Source organism: Pagrus pagrus, assembly GCF_965226575.1.
Source record: "Pagrus pagrus genome assembly, chromosome: 6".
In the NCBI taxonomy this organism is placed as follows: Eukaryota; Metazoa; Chordata; class Actinopteri; order Spariformes; family Sparidae; genus Pagrus; species Pagrus pagrus.
This window is the reverse complement of record NC_140190.1, coordinates 32,254,094-32,272,293: the sequence shown is the minus strand read 5'-3', so window position 1 is coordinate 32,272,293 and position 18,200 is coordinate 32,254,094. Positions and strand designations below refer to the sequence as shown.

The 18,200-nt window shown below is 42.0% G+C and overlaps 1 protein-coding gene across 1 annotated transcript in view; it reads right to left on the bottom strand.

The window, feature by feature from the left end:
• Positions 1-5,990, bottom strand: part of LOC311258352 (cadherin-2-like) — a 126,057-nt gene extending 120,067 nt beyond the window's left edge. Inside the window, exon 1 of the mRNA XM_084354555.1 lies at positions 5,779-5,990. Coding sequence (XP_084210681.1) covers positions 5,779-5,820 — 42 coding nt within the window. The 5' untranslated portion in view covers positions 5,821-5,990. The remainder of the gene's footprint in view (positions 1-5,778) is intronic.
• Positions 5,991-18,200: the final 12,210 nt, after the last annotated feature.

Sequence of the window (18,200 nt, the reverse complement as noted above, 5' to 3'; positions counted from 1 at the left end):
TCCCTTTCTATGGCAGTGAAAGTAGGTACACGGTCAATGTGCTTATAGGTTCTGCCATACTCTTATTTGCTGGAGCATAGCTAGTGCTATGGCACGTTTTTTTGGCCATTGGCGTGCACACAGTAGGAGTGAACAGGAGGCAAATTTTTCATTCACGTGTGTGTGACTGCAATCTTATACTGTACTACTCTTCAGCTCCTGCTAACCAATAATTGCTGGTTGACATAAAACGCATCACTACTGGTGCACCAGCATTAAAACTGTGCTTTTAAAAACTACAAAATACAGAGAGATTTACCTGGTGGCGATAAACATTGGAAAATAAAAATGGTCCAGTTCAGTTCACCAAAGACTCGGTAGGGAGGGCTGACAGGGATGCGGTTACTTTTCCACAAAATATTTGATTTGATATTTGATATTAATATTTGATTTCAATTTTTTATATAAGTTGCCAAAGACAGTAACTACAACAACACAGTAGAGAAAGGTGACAAAGACATTTTGAGTTAAATCCAGTGAAGGATCTGTTTAGCTGTCAGACTGTGAACTGCATCAAAAAGTTGCAACCCTGTCCTACGCTGCTAGCTTACACTTTGACACGGACCACTGATTCACCTCTGTTGCAGCCTTATTACTACCTCCGCTGGAGGATCAGAGGTGAACAAAATTGTCTCCCCATTCACTCCCCAGCATTGTGAATGGGGCTTATGTAAGCACATGTAAAATTTTGTTTTACAGGAGGAAAACATGGCTGGATTTTTATATAAAAAATACAAAGAAATGCATATTTTGTAATTATCCTGTCATATACGTATTGTTAAATAGCTGCACACAACATCACCATGGATGTGGTCTTAAAGGGTTAAAAAAGCATTGTTCAGCATTGTGTGATTCCTTTAGCAATGGTTTGATTGTAACTGAAGTAAATTCATATGCTAGACCTGCACTGCAGATTTAAATATGCAGTAACAGTGAGGTCAATGCATCATATGAAATCCAGAGCTCTGAGTAGCTACAGCTAATAGCTAATTCTGCACTCAGAGCTAAGCTGATGGCTTCTTTCTTAAGAAAATGAACACTCCAACTCCATATGTCTACACATTCATCCCCTCTCAGGCTCTCAGTCACTCTGGTTTGTTTTCTGCCTCCCTGCATGTGCATGCATCTCACTGATGACATCATTCAGAAGCCCATCTGTGCTTGTTATGTAAATAGTTTGACACACGCTGACACCACAATTGTTTCTGCATTTTGAAGAAGTGGCATTTATAATTAATTAATATTATTAATCTAGCAAGTCCAGCAAAGTGGGTTATAGAAATAAAAACACATCCATAAGAATGTTATCCAGGATACAGGCAGGAAGTGTTGGCATCTGGTCTTATTTGTTCTAGTACACTTGCAATATACAAGTAGTACAATAGAAGTAGTGAGCAGTATCTGTATAACTGAAGTTTTGTTTTAGTTTTACATACAAATAAAGCAACCTTAAAGAAAAAGTTGACACAAAAATGCAATTTCAGTAATTATCTTCGCTTTCTCAGCCCATCATAGAGTAGGGTGAAGTTTGGTAGTCCCCAACTGAAGTAGCTGGGGAAAGAAAAAACTGTTCTACAGACAAACAGAGTCTGTCTAGTTTTCCTTTTTTCTTTAGAAATCCAAATGTCTTCCAAACTTTTGACTGGATGATGCACTGTAAACAGGGTTCGCGTTACAATCTGAGCTTTGTGGGGGTCTCTAAAATAACTTACCCTCACTAACGTTAGGGCGGAGATCGATAAATAAATAATAGGCTAACGGGTGTGTTCTGAGAGAGAGAGGGGGAGTGAGAGAGGCAGAGAGACAGAGATCCCGGCAATTCACACCTGGCATTAAATGCGACCAGCTCTCACTACATGCAAATATTTTTAAATTAAGAGAGAAATATCTTCTTGAATAGCGTTTGCCAAATGAACAAGAAGGCCTAAATACTTAAAGCTATGGTCTACGATTTGAAAGATTTGTTATTATTATTAACATCATTTACATGGTGGTTATGACCCAATAGTACCACCTACACAATGTGAAGAGTAAAAGGAACCAAAAAAATCCATTCTCTCTAGTGCCTGTAAAACTGAAAAGAAATTGACCAATAGGAACCATCCGGCCCGGATGGCTCCTATTGGATCAATTTTCCGATCCAATCCTCGCTCACTCTCCTGCTCCTGCTCACGTCTGGTCCCGACCCACTTCCGCATTTGAAACTACAAGCGGACAAGAGGTTTGTTTTGCCCTGAGCAGTTCGGCGGCCTCTGCTTGCCCCACCGACAAAGAGTCAAAGAAAGAAAGTCTGTCACTGAAAAGACACAAAGCGGAGATGTGAAACAAAGAGGGCTCAAACCGAATAAACATCGGGTCATCGTTTGAACGTGGCGAAAGGTCCGTGAAGATATGGACCCGGTGCTGATACAGCGGAGTTTCTGTTGAGCAGGTAACCTTCGTCTTTATTGTGGATGTTGTGACACAGATAACTTTCATGCTGATGCTGCTGATGACTGTGAAAGCTGCCGTTAGTTTGTTTCTGTGTTATTAGACGGTGTCTGTCTCTGCAGTATTGTCAACACTTGTTTACTTGTTCGACGGAGACGTTAGCCTCTATGCTAGCATTGTAAGCTAACAACAAGCTAACATTGCTAACATGTTTACACCAAATCAGCCTATTTATTTGCTCGTGGCAGCTAAATGAAGCAGCAAGTAAGATGAATGAAGGGATGGATGAAATCCCAAAGCGAAGCGGAGGGGTTTCGGATTTATTTCCGGATTTTTATCTTATTTGTCCGGATTTATTTCTCCATAACAACCTCTCGCCGGGTCACTACTCAACTGTTTTGCTAACCCTCCTCCCGGTCTTGTCCGTTTGTTTTCAACGAAGCCTTTGCTAAATCATTATGATGGATTATCATAAACGCGTTACGATGTGTGTATTTGTGTGTCTTATCTGTCATAAACAAGAGATTACGGTTTACGGACACGTTTGTGTCGCGGTCTGTGTGAGTCTCGGAGCAGCTGTGTGTGTCCTAGCTGCTGTCTGGTGCTACTCAGACAGCAGCTGGGACACACACAGTTGCTCTGAAACTCACACAGGTTTGTTTTTCAGCCGTTGTGATGAAAGCTGGCGGCAGCATCTGTTAGTCTCTTGGCCCTCAATAACTTTTAGAAGTGGCTAACTTATCTGTTGTAACTTATTACGTAGCTGTAAGGTAACGTAGCTGTAGCATGCTAATGACGTTACGCTAGCTTGGCTGTGGAGCTTAGCTGTGGACATTGTAATGACTTACAAGATTTACGTGAGTTTCAACGTGCATTGTAATAACTTTATCTGTGAATCCGACATCGTTACTCCGCATTCAAAGCTGGGCTGAATTTGGTTTCTGCCGGCTTGTTGCTCTTGGTGCTTGTTGCGGGACGTATAAAGTTCGTTGAAGAGAGAAAAAAAAAAAGCTTGTTTCGGGAGGGGGTGTGTCGCGGGACTCCGAGGGGAGAGCGATACAAGCTCGGAGGGGAGGGGTTAAGGAGCACAGAGGGGAGGGGTGTGTGTGGGGGGGGATGCTTTTTTCAAACCTTTCTCAGATCGTAGACCAGAGCTTTAAGAATATATTGTATACAGTGTATAACAAACAAAGTTTTTACAAAGCAACAAGTCTCAAAACTTTTGTTCTCCAAAGGAGATGTTAAATGTTAGTTACCGTTTACTGGACTTTCACACCCACTTCTTGCAACAATCGTGTAAAGCAGATAACAACAACAGTTTTTTAACTTAAATATGAAAAGGTGTGACAGCACACAGCTCTGACAGAGAAACTTGCGTGGTCATTGTCACTGTCATTCAGAGAGAATATGGCTCGTAGTTCCTCTGGAAAAAATGTTTCTTTATTTGTAATTCAGTCAACCGATTAATAACTTTAAAATAGGGCCATCAACCCACTCACAGTGCATTCACATGGATCCAGGGCCCGCACAGCGATGCACTTGCATCTTTATTGTTAAAAAAAAAAAAGATTTCCTACTAGTATTGGTGAATCTTTACACCCATAGAAGGTAGAGTGACCTTCCAGAGACTTGGGTTATGCTGGATGAGCTGTATGGCATTTTATGTTTGTGTTTTTATCTCATACATTTTAAAACAAGTCCCCAGCTACTTCAGTTGTTTAGAAGAATGCTGTAATGCTTATTTGCTGTGAAGCTCCAGAACTGTTTAGTGAACTACCAAACTTCACCTGACTTTCCATCAGCATGAGGATGAGTGGTAATCTTATCCTTTACCATTGCCTTTAACCACTTTTTAGGATAGCCTATATTGTTTGTGAACATTTTTAAAGGGTACTCTTTGTAACTCTTTGTAATGTGATTTTGAGTTGTTGAATACCGATGCTTTGGTTTTCCCAACTCATCAAAAACTGATGTTTTGGGGTGGCGGCTGACACAAAGCGTCAGTAATTGACGAGTTGGGAATGAGACTCAAAAATCAACTTTTCATACCATCAGTACTTTTAAATTGCAAGATGAAAGACAGAACATTAATGACAGTAGGGGAAAAGCATAACAATACAGACAATAAGCCTAACTAAAGTTCAGTCAGAGAACAGGGACATAGGTTGTTTTAGGCTATCACCTTCTCATCAGCAGGTGGCTGCCATTCAGTTTGCTAAATACATTTCAATGACATCAGACGTTTTGTAGAGTTAATGTACAGCTGGAGTGACTCAAACACCCATTATAAAGTGAAACAAATGGTAGCTTACATTCAGGAGCATGCTCAGCGGCAGGCTAAGCTGCAGTGGTCTGTATTAAATGGAGAAGGCCTAAATCGTGAAAAACGTTGGTATCGTCCTTTCCAGATGAGACCTGTTGGGAATGGGCGGAACAGCAGGTGGCCCGGACATCACTGTCTGGGCTGGGAGCCCTGCTGTCCTGGTTCTCTCAGCCCACACGTTACAGAGCCTCCATTCAAAAACGTGCCTTTTTCTCTCGCTTAATTTGATTTGAGATACCATGAGAATAATCTGTGCTTCAATACTTCATCTCAGTCACACAATGTCCACTTTCACATTAAGTTCATTTTCCCACTACGCTCACGTACGGGCCAAGAGCCAGACCAGAACACAGCTGCATGTTGGCCCGCAGCAGCAGAATGACGGCTACGAGTCAGGTTGTTTGGCGACATGTCCTCATTTAATGTAGAATCGTGCCACTGGTGGAGGAGGCTTGAGAATACCGCAGTAAATGCAGCTCGCACTGTGTAACAGTGCAGACAGGACGCCAGAGAGAAGACACGACACAGGAACGTCTTAAATCTCGCTCAGCAGCCTGTCATCTGAGGACGGACGGTGTTAAGAACAGACCTCCTAACCTCGGTTCCGCCTGGACTCTTTACGTCCGTCCGGCGCATTTCATCTCAGACGGTTCTGTTTGACCACACGGAGACCGCCGGGCTGAGGACGCGTCTCCCTGGTGTGTTTGATAAATTACTAAGGGTGCAGCGGAACCGGAGCAGGTCTGGGATCAGCAGCCCTGCACTGCCAGTGTGAGAATACAGGCTGCTCGTGTCGGCCCTCTCCTGAGTCGAGGATGGTACAGAATGAAGAATAGAACTACAATGAAGCAAACAAAAGCGGATGCGGAGTCAGTTTGAATCGCATTGTCCTCTCTCTGTCTGTACTAACGGACATCACTCTGTGTATCCTACTCCAGCCTCAGCCAATCCGAGCTGACTCGGTGTAAAATTGAAAATAGTCTTACCTGCAGAGCCGCCATCAACATCCAAATCCCAAAAAGATGCATTTTGTTGTGTTATAATTCCTCTTTCCAGACCTGACAGAGTCCGTCGCGCAGCGCTGGACGTCAGATTTTTAAATCCCGGTAAACCCCGGCGGCATGAAGCAGGCTTCGTCCCTCCACCAGCCTTCCTCTGTGTCTGTCTGCGGTGCGCGACTCAGCGGATCTCCAGCCTGCCTGCGACGGACTCAATGTCGGCCCCTCCGTGCGCCCTCTAGTGGACATCAGGAGCATTGAGCCCGGCTACAGAGATGCAGAGATAGTCAGTTATGGAGTCTTGATGATATCAGACAAATTATCAAGTACTCACTCAGCACCACATCAGCTATTTGTTGGAGATTAATTAACTGGTCAACATAGCAGAACAACTCAAATCTCCATTTGACAGCCGCTTTTGGCTCCAATATGTCAGCCAGAAAGCGGTGAAACATAGACATTAGGGGCCACAACCAATGAGGCTGGGAATGAAGAATAGCCTATGTATTTCGGGGGGTCCAGACCCTTCAGGAAAAAGAGAGATTTTTTCCCAATAACCTTTATCAGTCAAAACATATAATTTGAAATGATATAATAATATTCAACGCAAACACTAATTTAAGATGCAGAACGCTGTGCTTTTAAGTTTCTAAAGACTGATCATTAAAAAGGAATTCAAATAATGACCCAGAAGAGACAGCCTTCACTCTCATACATGCAAGACTTATTTATTACCCTGATATGATCCTTCATATGGAAGCCTTCTGCCAGTTAACGACAAAAAAATGATGAAAACTTAGCCTTGATAAAAAAATATATACTGTATCTATATCGTCCCATGGACACATAATTGTGTGATAAAAAGTAAAGAATATAAGATTTTTTAAAAAGTCATAATTATGACATTTATATCTCAGTTTCCACTTTATCTAGTTTCAACTTTTTTTTATCTCATAATTATCACCTTTTAATCTTATAGTTTCGACTTTTTATGTTCTAGCCTATGTATGTTTTTATTTATCTCATAATTTTGAAGCGTTTTTATATTTCATAACTCTTGAAACTTTAATTTCTATTTCATAATTTTGACTTAATCTAATGATTATGGCTTTTTATCTCATAATTATGACTTACCATAGAAATATTTTTTTCATCACGCTTAGTTTTCCTCTTAATCTTTTCTTTAACTGGCAGAAATGGGCTTCCATAATTATCACTGTGAACCTCGAGCAAAGCCTGGAAACGGGACACTTTTGGGGTAGATGATAACAGACAGCATGACTGGGCTGTGCACTGACTTTTGTCATAATGTTTGGCTCACTGTGAATATTTGTGCCACTGAAAATGTCAGAGCAGAAACTCCTAATTGACTCTGCACATGTAGCATTTTAAATTAATATAGGTTAATAGCTTGTTGGCTCAGGTCCCAAACACAGTTGCTGCTTCTGTTCCTGTGCTGTAACTCATAGTTACTTGTTGTGAGTGTGCAGGTCGATGAAATGCGAATGAATTGCTGTTCCAGCCCCTCTGTTGTTCAGGTTTAATGTGCGTCTTACCTCAGCAGTTGTTTGGACAGGGGGGCGCCCTTTTTTCAAAAATAATTAAGAGCTGGCATTCCGAAACATGAAAGTGAACATTCGGAATGGCGGCCCCTTCGGAATGCCGCCCTGGAACCGTTTGAACATACTGTTTCAACTGATTTCGCTATTTACACCAAATGAATATAACATATTGATGGTAACTGGCAAAAATTTACAAATACAGTAAAAAGTTACTAATATAGGCTACTTCTTGTCGTCCATGGAGAAAGTCACCAGACTCCCTTTAAAAAAAAAAAACTTCCCAAGATGGGGGGTCCTGCCCCCCTGGGATTTACCCCTGTGTGATGTGTGACTCCTAACACCCACTAGGTGACCATTTACATCCACTGGGTGTGGCTAGCTAGTTGTCAGTTAGGGCTGGGTATCGATTCAAATTTCAAGAATCGATTCGATTTCGATTCTGTAGATTCAGAATCGATTATCACAATTTGATTCGATCCGATCCGATATTGATTCAGGTTAGTGTTATTAAAACCGTTTTTTTGGAGCTGTTACCTGAATTACATGACTGAATAGTTATGCAACATATTAATACTAGTATTATATTGACATTCAACAGTAAATTAATGAAGTATTGGTAGTTAATGATGGCTGTAAGGACCAATCCCCTCCCAGAATGTTGATACAATTGCTTTCACAAACATGCTGTGGAGCAGAATTACCGAACAGATCCAGGGCAGCAAACAGAGGACGGCAGAGGTATGTATACCTGCAGCAATGGACTGCTATTGGGACACTAACCTGTTGCATTATTAAAAATAGGACATTAAGAATTCACCCAAAAGCTGTTGCTGTTGAATACAAATGCACTTTTATTTTAATTATTTATATGAAAAACAAAGACGTTCTGTAAACAGAGTGCTGGTTACTGGTTTCAAAGTAACCTAACAGTCATTACTGTATGCAAATAACTAAGAATCAATCAAAAGGTACAGTACCTTAGGAAATATAAGTGTCTCACAGTTTTGTGTAAAGTATAAGACATTTTAAGTCTTTAAAGTGCGAACATGTAAACTGGACATTTTAAACTTAAACTGTAAATAGAAAATAAAAATAAAATAGAAAAGGCTTTGCCTATTAAAGTGCAAACAAAAATAAACTGGAAATTAAACTTGACTTAAGACAGACTGTAAACTGTCCTCCTGTCAACTGTCATCATCACTTGGGAATCTTAAGATTCTTCTGCAAGAAAAGTAGTTCATTAACATGCCCTGGAGTAAGGCAGCTTCTTTTAGCAGTGATGATGTCACCTGCGGTTGAAAAAACCCTCTCAGATGCGACACTGGTCCCGGGGACACAGAGATATCGCTTTGCCATGAGAGCCAAAAGAGGATACTGCTTTTCATTCTCCCTGTGCTCAAGTTTTCTGTGCTCCTCCTTCCTCTCTTGGTCTGTAAGCTTCCCCAAGGAGAGACTCCAAGGCACTGGATTGCTTGGGGTTAGGTGCAGGGGGTTGGGGTTCCACCTCCTCCTCCACTCCATCAACTTCATCATCAGCATCATCTTGCTGTGTGAGAGAAGAGAGAGAGAATTTTTATTGTATACAGAGGTGAGTGAGTGAGTGAGTGAGTGAGTGAGAGAGAAAACAAGGTAGGATTTGCTTGGATTTTTTTCCACAGGGCTTCTTAGTATTACTTACATTAGATGCTTCTTCCTCCATCCCACTCACTGCTTCAGTCTGGAGTCTGGAAAATGTGCTGCTTCGCTCCTCCTCACTCAAGAATGGCAGGGCTTTGAAGCGTGGATCGACAGCTGAGGCGACATGCAGCATGTCCTTCTGGTTCACATACCTGAAATTTAAATTTCACACATTTAAATCAAATTATACCATCACAGGAGGATAATAGTATTTTCTTTAATTATGTTTCCTTTAATATACATTTATATACTCTCAACTTGCTCTCTCTCGCACACACACACACACACACACACACACACACACACACACACACACACACACACACACACACACACAGCATAGGCCTACCTTGTGCTCAGGTTTTTCTTGATCTCATCCTTGATGTCCTTAACAACTTTGGAGTCTTCTGGGAGGCTGGTCATCTCCTTCAGCAGCAAGGCATGCAGGGGTGCGATCGAGTGAGTTGGGGACTTTTCTTCTGATATGGCTTGAGTGGCTGTCTTCATTGGCTTCAGAGCTCTGACCACATCTTCTGCATCTGTTATGTCTTCCTCTTTCAGGCTGCACAGATCCTTTTCATTTCTGCAGACTTCGGGTGAGAGCAGAGCGGCAGAGATTGCAGGTTGCTGCTCCAGAAAGCGTTCAAGCATTTCCAGCGCACTGTTCCACCGGGTCACGACATCAATTGTGAGCTTGTGTGCTTTCAGCTGCAGTAGCTTCTGCTTTTCTTTGAGGATGCGGGTGGCTGTCGTACTGCAATGAAAGAACTTTGCGATGTGCCTCACTCTGCCAAGCAGGCGTGCAATATTCGGGAGTTTGAGACCAGCTTGCGAGACTAGGTTGATAATGTGTGCAAAGCAGCCGACGTGGGTTAGCCCCATCATCCCAACCGCACGGACCATATTTGCCGCATTGTCGGTCACAATGGCTGGGTCTTTTCTCATCAGCCCCCACTCCTCTATCGCCGCCGTCAACATTTCAGCTAGGCTGGCGGAACGATGGTCAGTTTCAACTTCTGTGGTCTGTAGTACGTACGAGATGAGGTTCCACTCCTCGTCGATGTAGTGCGTTGTCACGCTCATGTAAGACTCCGTAGCCACGGATGTCCAGGAATCACTTGTAATGCCCACCCTCTCTGCTGACTGAAGCTTACTTTTAACATGTTCTTTTACTGACTGGTACATGTTTGGGATGACTTCTTCAGACAGACGTTTGCGAGACACCATAACGTAGTGCGGTTCCGTTACTTTCATTAGCCGCCTGAAGCCCTCGTTTTCAACAACTGAATACAGGCGCATATCTTTGCAAATGAAGCCCGCAATCGCCTCAGTTATTTTGACAGAACGTGCAGAATTGGCTGGTAGTTGTAGAGTTTGCTCGAGTTTCATCTGTTGTGGCCCAGTGGACGACTTGGACATGAGATCTTGGTGATGTCGCAACATGTGGTTCCTGAGGTTGGTCGTATTTCCGAAATACTTCACCTCCATATGGCATGCCTTGCAAATCGCTTTGCTTTTGTCAAGCTCATCTGTCTCCTTGTCGTTTCTGAACCCGAAATGGTGCCAGATAGTAGCTTTGAGAGTTTTGGCGTTTTCAAAGCCGGGGCTGGGCTAACACTTGGGCTAACTTCACCGCTGTCCAACGCCATGTTCATTGTTTTGAGAGCTTCACTTCAGTTCACGCGCGACGTGACGTGGGGTGGGGTTAAAGTTCACCGGGGGAAAATGCATTTTTTTAAAAATCGATCTTTGGACGTACGAATCGATCTTTAGGAATTAATATGAGAATCGATTCAGAATCGGAGAATCGATTTTTTCAACACAGGTCTATTGTCAGTTATTCTTAAATTATTGATTCTTAACTCGCCTTTTTCTAGAATTAACTTGAATTACCACAGTGTTGTATTATTAACCCTCTGAAGTCGACGGATGCACCGGCACGTCCAAATCACATGACCGATTTAAGATGACATAGCAGCAAGACGCAGCCTCGCTAGGTCTCCGTTTCAACTTGTGTCGAAAGTGCGGACTTCAAACTATATACCAGTATTAAATTGTGTTGATAGGCCAAGTAAAAACCAGACTAATGATAAATAATTTACACCATGCTTTCTCCTGAGTGCTCACAAGCAGAAAGTGCTTGCAAGCAAAAACACATGGCTACCCCCTTTCCTATTGGTGGAAAAATGCACCACATCAACCAATCAAAAAATGATATGGCAACGCACAGCATTTGGTTGCTGAGGAAGAGGATAAAGTCAGTCTGCAGTGACGGCGGCGAAAGAGAGACAGCGTTAGCGATAGCAATTGCGAGTTTTGAGATTTGTGACATTTAGTGTGTTTGGAGTGTATAGTTAGTGTGTAGTGTAGTGTGTAATGTAATGTGTTTAGTGTGTAGTGTAGTCGTTTTTTTGTTTTGTGTGTCAAAACAATGAGGCGACTACTGAATGTGAAGCAGGCAGTGCAGCTCTTTCTTTGAGCTGGGAGGAGCTGAGGGAGAAGTGGAGCCTGAGGCATTGCCTGCATTTTAATGTAAATAGTTGTATATAACTTTGTAAATTTCAAAAACTTATGTACAAATTTAGCAAACAACAGAAAAATATATATTTGCATTCTAAGTTATAACGTGGTTCGTAAAACATGTTTGTGGTTTTCACAGTAAAAAATCTAAATTTTCCTACTCGGATTTTATGTTTTTTGTGTGATTTTACGTCCAATGTGTTCATGCAGTATGTCAATATTAAAAAAATAACTGTATAGTCACACGGGACGTTGTGCTGAAAAAAATGAAACCAAACAAGGCAAGGTAAACGGTGAAAAGGTGAAATATAAAGGTGAAATCAAAAGCAGTCAAAAATGGCCAATTATACCCTTGACCTCAGAGAATTAAACCGTGGTAATTTACTTGAAGTTAACAATATTTTTGTGATAAAATAACTTAAATTTTGTATCTTTTAAGAATCCTGTCTAAATAATAATTAATATCTGTCAACTGTCTTTGATTGACAGCTGTCAGATCATGGTGCCCTAGCGCACAGTAGGCCAGCCTCCACAATGAAGAAAACAATCGGTTCATGTGGAATACCTACTATCTTTATATCAACATGGATCTTCCAAATGTTGTTTATTTCACAAATTAATGTTCACTCGAGTTTTCCCTACATGACTGCGTTCGCTGTAAATTAACTGTGTGACACTCACTTGAAGTTGCAGGACAGTTTTTTCCCCCCTTCTGTAAGAATGATCCTGACTCCTTGTTCAACATTGATTGCTTCAGTGTTGACATCTACCCCGATGCTGTTGTTATAATCATTGAGCTGGCATATTCAGGTAAGTGTGTAATAGTGCAAAATATTGTAAAATTAGTTTCTAAAGTTAAAAGAAGGCACCCTCTCTTTCAGCTTATATGCTTCTACTCGCAGGTGCATTAATTGACCTGTAGCTATATGAAGCGTCAAAAGCGCAAAATAATATCAGCTGTGTCAGATAAAATGCAGCCCTCTCCACTCTTCTGCTCCTCTTCCCCTCTCCTCTCCTCTCCTCTCCTCTCCTCATTGAGTATCTACAACTACAGGGCAAGCTCAACAGTACAAGCCTCAACCCCTACAATCTGCAGGACTTGAATGGATGGCTTTAAGGTAAAGCCCAGTGTTATGACCACCTGGCTCACGGCAGACCACAACAAAGGGGAGACTACACAGTTAAACCATTTCCAATATATTTATTAAAAGAAAGGCCCTAAATTACAAAGAAACTAAGGATCAGTGTAAGTGGCGGCTAACTATGTGCAGTGTGATATGGACTGTTGCATTGAAAATGTGCAAACTAACAAGAAATAACTAAGAAGAACGGTTGGCAGTCATCATCGCAGGCAGGGAGGGAGAGAGGCGGCCCTGGAATCTTCTCCCTAAATACTCTCCCAGGCAATCAGACCCAACCATGTGCACCTGGATTGGACCTGACCTGGAAAGCAAAAATGGGCAAGGCACCAGGGAAACAGCACCTCCCCCACCACACAGGAGAAGGACACCTATCCCCAGGAATACAGAGATACATAACACTCAGCAACAGCGCCTGTCCAGCAGACTGGTGCAATGCTACCAACAAGAGAAACCTCAAGGTAATGGGAAGGAGAAGACCCTATTCAAGAGCAACCGTCAAAGTGCAGCTGTATATCATGGAGAAGAGCCCACTCAACTGAACTCCTCCAGTAATACCACACCATCCAATAACAAGAAACCATTCAAAATACATTGCCTGTTCTGCGACAGCAAAGAGCACTAAATCAGTCGCTGTCCCAGTGTTAAAGGGCAGTCAGCGGCAGACCTGGACAAGTCGATAACAGAAGGAAGGCGCTGCTGGAAATGTGCATGTGCCCATATGCCTGAATCATGCAACCTCAAGAAACCATGCAGCGATTGTGGTGACATTCACCTACAGGTCCTCCATGACGTAGCTCAATGTCGCTCCATCGACTCACAGTCAAGGGCCTCAGAGAGTCGTGTCTACCTGACACCCAGCATTGCTTCAAGCAAAGTACTCCTAAAATTGGTCCCGGTGCTGCTGCACAACAATTCTAAGTCGATGGAGACCTTTGCAGTTTTAGATGACGGGGCACAATGGATTATGTTTTTACCAACCGCTGTCCAGCAGCTCCAGCTGAATGGTGAATGTGAGACTCTTGCCCTACGCGCTGTGCGGACAGACCGTACACACCTCAGGGGCTCCAAGGTCAGCTTTGATGTCTCCTCCAAAAGTAACCCACAGAAACGCTACAAAGTACAGGGAGCATTTACTGCTTCAGGTCTAGACCTGGTGGAACAGACTTGCTCAGTACAGATGCTACAAAGACGACACGTTCACTTACGTGGGGTCCCGTTGCAGCCATTCTTCAATGCACGCCCACTGGTGTTACTTGGGTCGGATCATGTACACCTTATCACTGCCAATAAGCCAATCCGCAAAGGAGCAAATCGAGGACCTATATCCATCCACACTGCCCTCGGATGGGCCTTGCGGGGGGCCAAAGGGGGTCCACCAGAACAGACCTCAGTGCAGCAGTGCCTCTTCATGTCAGTTGCTAGCCCTGAAGATCTCCTCTACCGGAACGTCGAAAGGTTATGGCAACTAAACATTCTGCTTGTCAAGGCTGGGTACGTCAAGAAACTTCTGCATAAGAGGTGGATCAGTCTGCAGAGGCATGGTATCTCCCCCATCATCTGGTGTGCCACAACAACAAGTCACGGCTGGTATTCAACTGCTCATCCAGGTACCAGGGCATCTCAATGAATGACCAGCTCCTATCTGGACCCACACTGGGCCCATCACTGCTAGGCGTCCTTCTATGGTTTAGACAGCACCAGGTTGCAGTGAGCGGAATGCCTGTTTTGTTCATTAGCTAGCTAACAAACGCTAACATTAGCTAGTGAACGCTAACAGTCGTAGCAGTAATTAAAACATATTAACAGACAAACTTGCTCGATAACTTACCTTATTATTCTTCAAAAGTATAAAAAGACGGCGCAAAAGTCGAGTCAGCAGGCTGCCTCAGTGCCCCGGCCTGTGTGCTGGACTGGTGCGCTGCTGAGCGGGAGAGACTGAATGTTGCTACTGCGCATGCACACTTCTTCTTCTTCTTTGAATGCACAGTGGGAATGAGACTGTGTTGGCTACTTAGTGTTTAGAGCGAAGATTACTTTATTTAGAGTTAAGCTCACTCGCAACAATAAGTATTTTGTGTTTTTCACCTTGCAAGTAACTGTTACTTCATAAATACCAGTCATAAGTGCATATGGATGTTTACCCCTTTTATTGCTTTTATAAATGGAATCATGGTCAATATAAGTTGGCTTTTGTTTTTCCAAAACATTCACCCTGTTGTCTTTAAACCATTTCTGGGTAGCTTTTGATTGGTGGCCTCCCTCACTAGTCACCTTCTTGCACAGTCACTCGGTTTGTGAGGACGGTATGCTCTAGGCAGATTTACACGTGCCATATTCCTTCCATTCCTTAATGATGGTTTCACTGAACTCTGGGGGATGTTCAGTGACTTTGAAAAGTAGGGGATGGATACAAAAACATTTCCATGACCTTCACGGAGTTGCTTGGAGTGCTCTTTTGTCTTCATGGTGTAATTGTAGCCAGGAACACTGATTAACCAGTGACTGGACCTTCCAGACACAGGTGTCTTTATACTACAATCACTTGAGACACATTCACTGCACTCAGGTGATCACCATTTCACTAATTGTGAGACTTGGTTGTATATATGTATATTTATTAGGGGTGTGACGAGATCTCGTGCCACGAGATCTCGCGAGATTAAACTCGACGATATTTCTCGTTGCATTAAAAATCTATCTCGTGAGATTTGTGAGCTATCCAAACTTCTATTTGTGACCTGTGGGGGCAGTAATGCGCCTTTGCTACGTCTAGCCTGCCAGAACCTAAAGAAGGAGAAGGAAAAGAAGAAGAGGAGGAGAAGGAAGCAGAGTGGAATCAGCCAGAATGACGTCGGAAAATACCGGTATTACCATTGAAGAGGCCCCCGCCACTTTCAAATCGTTTGTTTGGCAGCATTTTTGGGTACCCGGCGGAAATGATAGTTTTAGTTTCAATTTGTGGAAGAAGAGGTTTATTAAAAGCTCATGCTTACATCATGCATGTAAAGAGTTATAATAAAACATTTCATAATGCATGTGCACGTCGATTAAATAAAAGTCTGTTGGTCCAGTCATATATTTTGTCATTGTAGTTTTCTTAAAATCTCGTCTCCTGAACCCAATATCGTGTCTCGTCTCGTGAGCTGAGTGTATCGTCACACCCCTAGTGTATATGTATGTATATATGTAGTAGTACTACGGGCAGTAAATTTGCAACAAGGAGTGTTTAGATAATCCTCATCACCCATGAGACAGTGCACCTGCCAGCACCTAGTAACCTGAAGAGAGGAGAGCAGACTAACACACAAACACCCACAGCACTACGTCCGTAACACAGAACAAGAGGTATCTTCCAGCGACCCTGGCCACATCCGGCCACGCTGATATGAAAGCTAAAAAAGTTACATGTGCTTGCAGTGCCTCCCAAAAAACATGCTTTTAAAAACTCCTCTGCTAACCTCCACAAGCACTTTCAAGTCAGTTGCACATACTGTACTGTAGGTGAAAAGGTAGAAAACTGGCCAACGTTACCTTTGTTAATTAAAGTGTAATGTTAATCTATGATGTTGTGATAATGACATTAACTTATCTTGTGGCTAGTGGTCTGCTAGGCTTTGGTCTTTTAAATTGGTGCACTTTAGAAAGCAGTTTAAATAATGCTTCAACACATGTAACTGGATTACATAACCAGGATTTAAAAAAAAAGTAAACTGTACTCTGCTAAAGTTACAGGAAAAATATGTAATTAGATGACATATGCATTCAGAAAAAGGAGGATTACAATTTAAAAATAAAGAATGAGTAGTAGTAGTAGTTAACTAGCAGCCATGCAAGTGTGCACACATGACAACACTTCACAAGTCTCACATAACATCACTCTGCCCTTAAGTTAAACTGAATACACAGGGTATTAAGATTAAACAAAAGTCATCTCATTGATATTTCTTTTCTCTGGTCTTTATTTGCATATGTTTGGTATTAATGTAATTCCAAAAGTGAACAAAGTAATCAAGTTACATTACTTTAATATTATGATACTGGATTACATTTATGTATATATTTTTAAGTTACTCTCCCAACCCTGGTAAAATCCATATGTAAATTGGCTGAATTATTGTTAGATTATCTGTTAATTAACTTAAAGGTGAACAGCTACCTTTGACGTGAGAGGAGGTACACATTTTCCAGTCAAGAAGTTCTTTGAGCACCCCTTTTTTTTCAGGATATGCTTTTGGGAAACTGGTTTTGATTGGATATGTGTTCAGTTAGGATTACAAGATAGCTGAGAAGAGCCCCCTTTATAGCTTTGTTCTCAAGCTTGGATACAACGAGGCTATGGGGATGGGGGTTGGCAAGCGGACAATATGCTGCATTTGATGTGTCTGTTGCCTGTACAACTGCTGTAATAACATATTTTCCATACAGTGGAGAGTGACCAGAGAGTGTTAAACCTTTAACATTAAAACTTGAAGGGGTACTCTGCCAATTTGATATGCCAAAGTTAAATTACAAGGTGGACTTAGCCTAGGGAAAGAGATATGTAATGAGATATGTAATGTCTCCCATGGTCAAGTTTCAGAAAATGACTCAAGTGACATCATTTGGACATCACAACAAAACAAGAAGAGTCAGACTCTTAAAGTAGAGCTAAAATGGATCGTGGTTATTCTTCCAGCAAGGAAAGACACCTGCATGCAGTTTTCTGATTTCCTCAGATGAAATTGGTCTTTGAATCAAAGTCTTTACTACAACTGTCTAATTTTTTTTAATTTTTCCACTGTCATAATCCAACCATTGCTCAACTGTTGACCCAGCTGGCCTTGCTGCTCCCCCCAAATTCGTGACATTAGCTTAGTTCTGAGACATTTCTGGCAGACACACACATCAAACTGTTGAGCCTTCATAATTGTTTGACAGCTTCAGTTTCCAGCTGTTTTTCCTTTTAAGGCGACATGGCCCAGTTCAAAGTTTAGACTTAAGTAACTTCTTTTTCACAACATTTGTCAATTCTTTATTGGAAAGTAAACTTAAAGTGGTAATCTCAAAGATTTCTGGAAGCGGCAATTGCAGATTTTTGGTGTATGGTTCTAATTAGGGTCACAAAAATAGCCACACGATATATCATATCTGGTACAACGGAAATAGTAATTATAGTGCATGTACATGATCTGTATTAAGAAAAGGTAATTTATGATGTTTTAGCTAAAACAGGAGTTGAGGTAGCGGGTCCTCCGGTCTGCCCTCAGGACTGACGCGAAACATTTACTGTACTGATTAAATTATAAATTTATATAAATTGACCAAGTGCCCATTTCTCTCTCCCATAGTGGTAGGTAAGGTTTGAAATGTATAAATTTAAAATTGGCGAAACAATGGCGATAAACATCCGGATTACACTAGTTGTCGGAAATCCACAGAAGAAGAAAAAATACGTCATCTGTGGGGCGCTGTAAAATCGCCGTTTTTTATTGAAAGAGCACCATCAAACAGCTACATAAAAGAACACAAA